Below are 9,165 nucleotides of genomic sequence, written 5' to 3' on the forward strand. Positions count from 1 at the left end.
CTCAAGCGTTCGATGGTGGGTGTAACTTCAACAGAACCAAACTAGCTGCTTTGAGTTTGTCAAACTACTAGACCATCACTGTCGTATCGATTTTCTCATCTCACTTCTCACACGAGACTTAGTCACCTATCACAATGAATATTATGTACTACAAATCTTCTATACTGTCGACACGTATCATTGCTTCCTTCCTCTGCTGACCTGATCCATGTGGACTCCCTGTAACCCAGTAGCAGTAGTTTTACCTACTATGGTGTTTTTCAGTCTCGGCGTGTCGGCAGCCTGAAGTGTTTGCATGGTGAATGCTGCATTCCTGTCAATACACACCACGTCTGAGCTCAGTGCTCCAGGATGGTTCCTGAGGTCATGCTACTGGTGGCTGGTAAGCGTGATGACACACAGACACATATTAACTGTACACACACACACACACACATCACCTACCACCAAGTGCCACTTACAGGAACATCTGACCAGCTGCCTTATCATACAGAGGTGTCAGAATGCACTTGAGATGGTCTACAAAATGATGAGCCACTGACACTGACTGTCTGTTGCACAGGGAGCGTGTGTGCATGTGTGTTGTATATAAAATCTTGCAGCGCAGGTTGCAGTAACAGAAGTAACAGCAGAAGGATAACATGAGGATCGTGGTCCTATGGGGCCCACTGGCCCTACTGGCTCTACTGTGTGAGCACACACTGGTCAGCAGTCACATACTGGGAAGAGCCTCTTCTACCAGTGACTTGGCTCAGCTCAAGGTAAGAAACCACAGCACACTCACAATTAAAGAAGGGAGTTGGTAAACGGTGTCGTGTATGTTCGAGCAAAGACGAGAAGAAACAGTTGAAAACTTCCACATGCTTTAGGATGAACACAGTACTTTTATATCCACTATTTTATATTCACTACCAGAATTTAGTATGTGGCACTGTGGAGAGGGAATCGGGACAATCTGGACAATTTTTCTGACATTCATTCCACATCTTTCTCCCTCCTTTCTTACAAAGGTTTCAGTGGTAAATATCGTGCTTAATGATCATTCCCATATATTTACATGATATGCCTGAGAAAACGATAAGACTGTCATATGTTAGTGATCTTTGGACGCCCTTACATCAGTGGCACCTGCAGCACAGTGCGTAGAGCTTTTAATGATTTTGCTCAGGTTTTACGCCACTGCCCGATCAAAATATATCATATACAGAGAAATGTAGTTTACCTTTTATGTCCCGAGGAGCTAACTAATATGATGTTGTATGGCACAGAGTGCATCACATCATTTCTACTCCCCAACGTGAGCCCTGCGGCTGCCGCCAAACACACACATCACCCCCCGCCAGTCAAGCCTGAAACACCATCATGTGCAGGGTGTTTTTTATTTATCGTGGTTTTTGAGCTGCAGTCGTGTTATTATGTGGACTAAATACTGTGCGTGGATGTCAAGCACGGAGCAAGCTGGAGCGTACAGGGCTGGTTACTGTGGAAAGTTGGTATGGGGGGTGTGGATGAGAGAGAGGCTGCTAAACTGAATGACGCCACTGCTCCAAGTCAGTGTGCACGCTGCACTCACTCCACATTGTGCATGGCTCCTGTTATAACTATAAAACACAGTTTGTATTAAAACATGAACATTATATTTTACCATGAAAGTATCTCGTAAAAAGGAGCAAAGTTTCTTGTTATAATGAGAAAAGTTTCTCTTTAAAAGAAGATTTAGCTGGATAGGCAGTTCTTTGGTTTACTATGATTACCTGATTTATTATGATTATTTGATGGTCAGAGAAAAGTTTGTTCTTCTAACCCTAAACCAACTCTAACTGGCAGCCAACCCTAACACAACAAGAATATCGCCAGTGTTTCCTAAAATGTTTGACTGCTCTGTCAAAGGAGTGTTGTGTACTAAGTCAACAAGCATCCCCTCACTTTGAGTTAACAGACGGTCACTTTCCGTCTAAATTTAATTTCAGGTTTAATGGAATTCACAGAAGGTCAGAAAAAAGCAAAACAAGCAAGTTATGATCTACAACTTCACCAGCACCACATTTAATATTATATGGAGTTGAAAAGCAAGTGGAGCACAAGGGTTTTATTTTTTAATTTACAAGGAACTGTCATTTTAAAGTATCAGTTCAGCATTGCAGCACAGCCTTACTAAACAGTATAGCAGGTCTTTTCTAGGTAATGCAGCTATTGTAGTGCATGTTTATGGGCGCATGTTTGGAATTGAATTCTACATGGGATTTTAAGTTGTGAGACTGAAGAGACACATCATCGCTATACTGCTCACAGTTATTTATCTCAGTCCAAGGCTGGCAGTGCACACTCTGAGGGCTTCTGACCAAGCAAACGAATGTGTATTAAACCACCTGTTGAAGTCCTAGTGAGTGCCTGGCACCAGATGTACTTGCTTGCTAGTCTAGTTTAAACTTTAATATCATTGCTTTTTGTAACATTCCTGGTCTGTGTTGATGCACGGAATTACCCAAAAGCCCAGATTCACTAAAAGAGTTTTTCAGTCAGCATGCGTTTCCTGTAACTAAGATACTGACAGAATGTTATCAGCCCGGGTTTTGAAAGTGAACCCGTCTTCGTCTCTCCACACCAGTCTTTGCTGGAGCGCTTTGAGGAGACGCTGAGTGAAGCAGCCCAGGAGGAGGAGGACCCTGAAGCAGATTATGAAGGTACAAACCAAGAGTCTGCACGCAGCCAGGCTGGCCAAGGATGGAGCCTGGACCAAGAACCTTCGATACCAGAAACGTCTCAGTCAGCAGCGGAGGGCCACAGCAGGGCTGCGAGCCAGAGGAGCCGCCTGCAGGACTTGCTGATAACCGCCAGGAAACGGGCCTCTGGCTGCTTTGGGGCCAGGTTGGATCGAATAGGAAGCTCCAGCAGCCTGGGATGCAACAGTGGAAGAGGTAAGAGGTAAATTTGTTTTTAGAAAAAGGCTACTGAAGTATGAGAGTCAAATGTTTGTGCTTTTTGAATAATTATTGAAATTTCTTGCAGAGGCAACATCAGTTTGACGGTCTGTAGCCACAGAGCTCAGGTTATTAATGGGCCCCAGAGGATGATTTCCTAATGGTGGTTATGTCACATTTTGTTGTCCTGACCTTTCCTCAACATCAGAGTAAACTTTTCTATTGAGCAGCTCTTTAATCCATCAAAAAGGGTCCATCTGCAAGAGATTTCCTCAAGTGCAACACACACTAGACAAATATATGTATTTAGTTGAGCACATTCACGCTCCCAGATAATAAACCATTTCAATTTCAAAGGAAAGAGCTTGTCATTTGGGGAAACACACTTATTCTTTGTAAGCATGAGCTGAGAAAATAGAGTTTACTAAGGAGGTGGAGACAGGAGGTGACTATCTCTAAATAAACTGTCATTTAACAGATGTAAAAACAACAGTAAAGGATTTCAGTAGCTGAGAGACACTGTGTCCTGTCCCACTGCCACTGGGTTTATCAGACTGTGGGGAAAGTCTGAGTTAGTGCCCCTTTAAATAAACAGATACAACACAATCTTCAGAGCTGTTGGGAGGCGTATTTTTAACAGAACTAGCAGCTTCTCCATTTCCAGTCTTTATGCTAAGCTATGCTAATTGAGTTCCTATTCCAACTCTAGTGAAGAAATGAGACTGAGATCCAGCTGAATGTCTCACTCTAAGAAAGAAATCAAACTAGCATTTCCCAAAATGTTGACCTATTCCTTTATTGACACTGTGACCTTTCCTGTAGCACTACTTCCACCTATCAGTGAATAATAAAAGCATCAGTATGTGGATGTATTGTCTCTTACTGTGGGATGTAAGGAACACTGCAGCCACTAGAGCCTATAACATGAAATGAAACTGTATAAATACAATATTGTGTTGACGTATGAAGCGTTATTTATAATAAATGTATTTTTTTGTGTTTGTCATTTTCCCTTCAGGCTAGTCTGATGGTTTCCTGGGACACATGTTTATTCTAGTTTTATCTGAAGACACAACCAAAGAGTTTGGAAATGTATGATTTTGCAACAGTGATAGTTCAGCTACAGTACATGTATCTCTGTGATGTTTTACTGTGACACACTGGAAAATAAATGAATTAACTGCATAAATGCATGTGGGCTGCTAACGATGATAAATAAATTCTTTTTTTCCATATGAAAAATCCAGTCATTTTTTCAAGTCTGCCTTAAGAGACTGAAAGTTTCTTTACCGCCACACACTCTGAAGCCATGACACAACAAAACCTGTGCCGCTGCAAATTCAAATTAGTCCCCTTCAGTCAGTCTGCGTCTGGCCATATCTGCTGTTATTTTAGCTGTTCACCAGATTTCACGCTGCAGTCAGTGGACATCAGCTACGGCCATCTCTTTAATGATAATGATGTTAATGATAGTCACTTTATTTGGCCAAGTATCTTACACACACAAGGAATTTGTCTCTGGTACAGAACCGAGGCAGCCATCTGTGGTGCTGACTCTTTTTTTATTTTTATTTTTTTATCTGACACGACAAGCTGAGTGGACAATCATGAATCGCCTTCTGCTGTGTGGTACAGTAAGATAAGATAAACCATTCAATTATGTGAACACAGTTGAAGATCATTTCAGTGCCCACAGCAGCTTCACTGTTTTAATTTTCTGGTTTTAGAAGTGTCCTTGAGCAAGAAACCGAAGCCCCATTTGCTCCCAGTGATGCCACTGGTGTGTGAATGTGTGAGTGCTTGGGAATGTGAATGGGTGAATGTCCAAATAATGTGGAAGTGCTTTGAGTGATGCATAGAAAAGTTCTGTACAAGTAAAAGACCATTTACAAAGCCTATGTCCACATCACAGGCCTTAACACCCAGATTTGATCTTGTTGTGTTGTTGCTTTCTGTCCATGTGTGTCAGCGCCGTGTACCCGGCTCCGGTGTGAACACCACTGAGCTCCTAAACTGCCACACGTGCACAGGTGTAACTGAAATGTGAGCCATGTACGCACAGGAACAACAACCAGGTGGTGTGTGTGACAGTCAAATGGCCCAGTTTCCTCCCAAACCACTGGGTTATGATATGTTCCTCCCAGTTTGTCCTGATCAGAAGCTTCTCCATAAACGTCCACCACATGTGAAACGTCCTGGTCTCTCCACTGACCCTGTCGCTGTCGTCGCTCTCCTCCATGTTTATTGTTATTGTCTGTGATGAGCCGATGCTGAATGATGACGACAGGCCGTATGTGCAGAGGAGGAGACTTTAAAACGACCACATGGATTCTGATCAGACTGTTCTGACAGCGCTGCACAGTCAGAGGTCAGAGAGGAATCGGGTCAAGGAGCACATACACAGGTGGCCCAGATCTGGTCTGAGGACATCTGGTCTGGTCTGTTCATACCTTGGTGGACACAGGTTTTGGGTCACTTCAGCTGGGATGTGAAAGTAGCTAAAGTTACTTGGTAGCATAGAGCAAGTCTGTTGATATATTTTCAACTCAGCAGAATATTCTTACACTCCAAAACTAACTACAATTGGTTACATACCGTAATATCCCTCTTGCCTAATGGGAAAGGTGTCAAAAGCAGACTATAATTTGTTCATTAATTTCTTCCATTCCTTGTGTTTGTGTTCAGTCGCAGTTTGTATAATTCCTTATATGATACGTAACATTTGGTGTCAGTGCTATAAAATCTCTCATCAGATCAGTTGGACCCTGTTTCCACTGCAGGATGCTATGTAGAGTGGTTAGACACAGCGAGGCTTTGAGCTAAAGGCTAACATTAGCATGCTCATATTGACAATAGCCAACGTTTCCTAAATAGCACTTAACCGAAGGTACAGCTGAAGCTGAAAGTGAATGCCATTTGTTTTGCAGGTATTTGGTCATAAATCAAAGTAATCAAAGTACTGGATAAACTAAAAATATGACCTGATGACGGTGCAGGAGGAAAAGTCTACAGTTCATCCTGAGAGGAACGTGAATGTGTGTAACTAATATCATCACAGCCTACTCAGTAGTTGTTGAGACATTTCATTCTCTACCGACAACATCCTGATGGTGGTGCTGGAGGAAAGGTCAGGGGGTCACTGGGATACAAACAAATAAACAACAGGTGAAATGATAATGAACTATGTGAAGTTGCTACCATTTTTTCTTGTTTTTTTAATTTTTCAAGTATGAACCAGTTTCACCCTTTAACACCTATCTCACGCCCAAAGAACGTTGGAACAGACTCCAGTCTCCTGCAGCCCTGAACAGGGTCACCAGCTATAGGAAACTGATGGATGCATGGAAACTAATTCACTTTCTGCTTTCAACTTGCTATCAAATAAAAATAGATTGTTGAGAGAGAGGAGTGATTCATACAGGAGACAAGGCTGTTGTCTAAATGCATGTGACAGGCAGCAAGAAGTCACTGTGGGTTATGACAAAGTAACTGTCACACTCCTCTGTCAAGTCCGATTATAGAAATCATGGATTCAAGATTTTTTTTATTCACCATTTATGCATAAACACACAGTGTAGGCATATAGGAATTATTGTGCAGGACTTTCCTGGAGTCAAATAAAGAGGCCAGAAGAACAAACACCTAGTCTAAATATAAGATAACCCAAGAATACAAAAAACAAGAATACCTACAAATACAAAATAGTTGATACATTTGTGGATACAGGACTAAGATAGCAGGTAAAATGGGGAGTTTCAGATATTTCACATAGTATAATTGTATGTGGTCTTCTACTTAGTAGAATATGTGGAGATGAATGAAACTACAACCAGACAGCTGCTGAGGTACACCAGCCTGCGCTGACCTACCCATCTGTCACCCCTCAGAGTGCCGAGGGTGGCTGCTGATGCCAGCGTTAATAGTCTGATCCAGGTGATAAGGACAGGTGCAGTTTTCTTCTCACTGTGGACCAGGCTGATCTGGGCAGACTGGGAAGCTTAGTGTGGCCTCCCTGGCCAGGCTAATGTGGAAAACATGAAAGTGGGCTTTAGACATAGCATGAACACACACCTATTCATCGTCTAAGAAGGCAAGAGTAATTATACAACTGTTACACACATTTCAAAGTCAGGTCTGTACATTCGGAGCAAACACTAAACTCTAAAGCTCTGCTGGTAGCTGCAGTGTTACACTAGACCCTACACTACAGTTAGAATGAACAACAAAGATAATAAAGCTGTTGTTAACATTAACTTGAGTCTGTGCATTGCTTCTGCCGACTCTAAACAGGAGTGCAGCGTGAACATGGCTTGGCACTGCTGCAGCAGTGCAGTAACAGTGGTGATACTTCTGCCTGCCAGTCACAGCTCGTTGTAGACCAGGACATTTGAGGACTTTTTTAATCACACAGCGCCCTCTCTTGGAGCTTGTCATTATTATGTTTCATACACAATACAGACTTTATCGTCATTATAGACAACACCAGCATAGGTTACACAGCCTCTTGTTGGGCCATCTATAGGCCTTACTACAGCTCATAGAGTTTAATGACATATTTAAGTTGAGTCACAACTTCCACCAGACTTATTACAGCTTTATTCTGGGAAGATGAGTTCAGATTTTATTTATTTTTTGTAACATGGCACTACAGTGTCCTTGTAGTGATGTAAAGTAACTACAGCTATATTAGACACTATATTAGTAAAGCCATATTAGACAAATAGCCTAAATGTACTAGAGCAAAAGGTACTTTGAAGGGAAGTAACGTGACCCTACATCAAAATGGCTCCAATTTTAACCTACATGTGTAAATGTAGGCTAATAGTCACGCTCCATCACTGGTAATCAATCAATCAATCAATCCTCCCTCCGCCAGTGTCAGGACCAGTCTGTGCTGTTTCCATAAGGACTGGGTAGAAACAGAACCAACACTGCCCCCTGGCGTTCGTTGTTAACGGTGTGAAACCCTCCGCGCCAATCGTCTTTACAGGAACTATCATTTAAACTTGTTTTAGTTTTGGACAAATGTGATATAAAAGCTACAGCCTACTGAATGGGGGTTTTGTTTCAAGCGAACTCAAAGGTAGAATTCGGCATAAATCCAGCGAACCGAGGAGCAGTTCATTTCAGTATAAATTAAAGCTTTCGGAAGGAGCTCGTCTGTTTCTTTACACCCAAAGTAAACCACATCTTGTTCATTATAGCTATAAATGAACTCATAGCTCTGTGGGTGTCTTCTAAAATGACGGTGTGTTCAGCTGCACTCCGACACAAATCTGCTCATAGGAAGTGAAGCTGAATGTCCGCAGTGCAGCAGGCTGCTCCCCGACCAGTGCGGTGGGAGAGCGGGACAGACAGAGGAAGAGGAGGGGTAGAGAGGGAAACACGGCAGGAAGCCCCTGGACAGAAGAGTTTCTTGGAAGCCCGTGGTTAACCAAAGCCATGTTTTCGGAGTAGGAGTGTGAGGAAGCCGGTGGACCGCAGCAGTGGGACCGTGAGGTGAGGCTCTGCAGCCGGTTGGCAGTCTGGGTGTTGATCAGCTCGGTGATGACCTCCAGACCGCGAACTGCTTGTTATCACTGTTAGTCAGGAGGGCTGTGCACCAAGAGTGTTTGTATGTTGTGAAACATGAGAGAATCCAGATGTGGACGGGGAGTCAGTCCACCGACATGTGGAGCCAGGAGGTTTCATTCTCAGAGTAAAGCACACACAGTTTCCACACGTTACTATGAAGTACATGTACTCATAATGGGAAAAATCACTTCAGTACTCTGCATGCAGGTGAGCACGGAGAGCACCTAGGCAGACATCTGGGTGAAGAACTCAGATGTTTGAAGATGAGAAAACATCAGTGATGGCAACATGGAGGCATTTTTCATTTTGTGTCTTTCTTGCATCTCTTTGTGATTGTTCTGTCTCTGTGCAGTCCCTGTGTGTCTTTATGGTCTCTGTAGTTGTTTCAGGTCTCTGGGAGGGTTTTGAATCTGTGTATGGTTCATTTGGACTCTGTGCTCATTTGGCATCTCTCTGTAGTCTGATAACTGACCTGTGACTTTCACACATAAACTTTTAAGAGTCAATTCAATTTCAATTCAGTTCTATTTGTATAGCGCCAAATCACAACAAAAGTCATCTCAGGACACTTTACAAAGTAAGGTCTAGACCTTACTGTTATCAATATTATTACAGAGGGAAAACCCAACAAATCCCCCTTGAGCAAGCACTTGGTGACAGTGGGGAGGAA

At 42.8% G+C, this 9,165-nt stretch overlaps 2 protein-coding genes across 3 annotated transcripts in view; both read left to right on the forward strand.

Moving 5' to 3' along the window:
• Positions 1–641: 641 nt before the first annotated feature.
• Positions 642–3,944, forward strand: nppa (natriuretic peptide A). Its single transcript, XM_020585272.1, has 3 exons — positions 642–761; positions 2,609–2,918; positions 3,940–3,944. The coding sequence occupies exons 1-3, from the start codon at positions 642–644 to the stop codon at positions 3,942–3,944; spliced, it is 435 nt and encodes a 144-aa protein (XP_020440928.1).
• A 4,224-nt stretch (positions 3,945–8,168) lies between these two features.
• Positions 8,169–9,165, forward strand: part of LOC109951037 (rho guanine nucleotide exchange factor 10-like protein) — a 27,099-nt gene continuing 26,102 nt past the window's right edge. For both annotated transcript variants that reach the window (XM_020585276.1, XM_020585281.1), the window contains exon 1: positions 8,169–8,420. The gene's annotated coding sequence lies outside the window, so the exon portion shown is untranslated. The remainder of the gene's footprint in view (positions 8,421–9,165) is intronic.

The sequence above is a fragment of the Monopterus albus genome, unplaced genomic scaffold (assembly GCF_001952655.1).
Source record: "Monopterus albus unplaced genomic scaffold, M_albus_1.0 scaffold361.1, whole genome shotgun sequence".
NCBI classification, from domain to species: domain Eukaryota; kingdom Metazoa; phylum Chordata; class Actinopteri; order Synbranchiformes; family Synbranchidae; genus Monopterus; species Monopterus albus.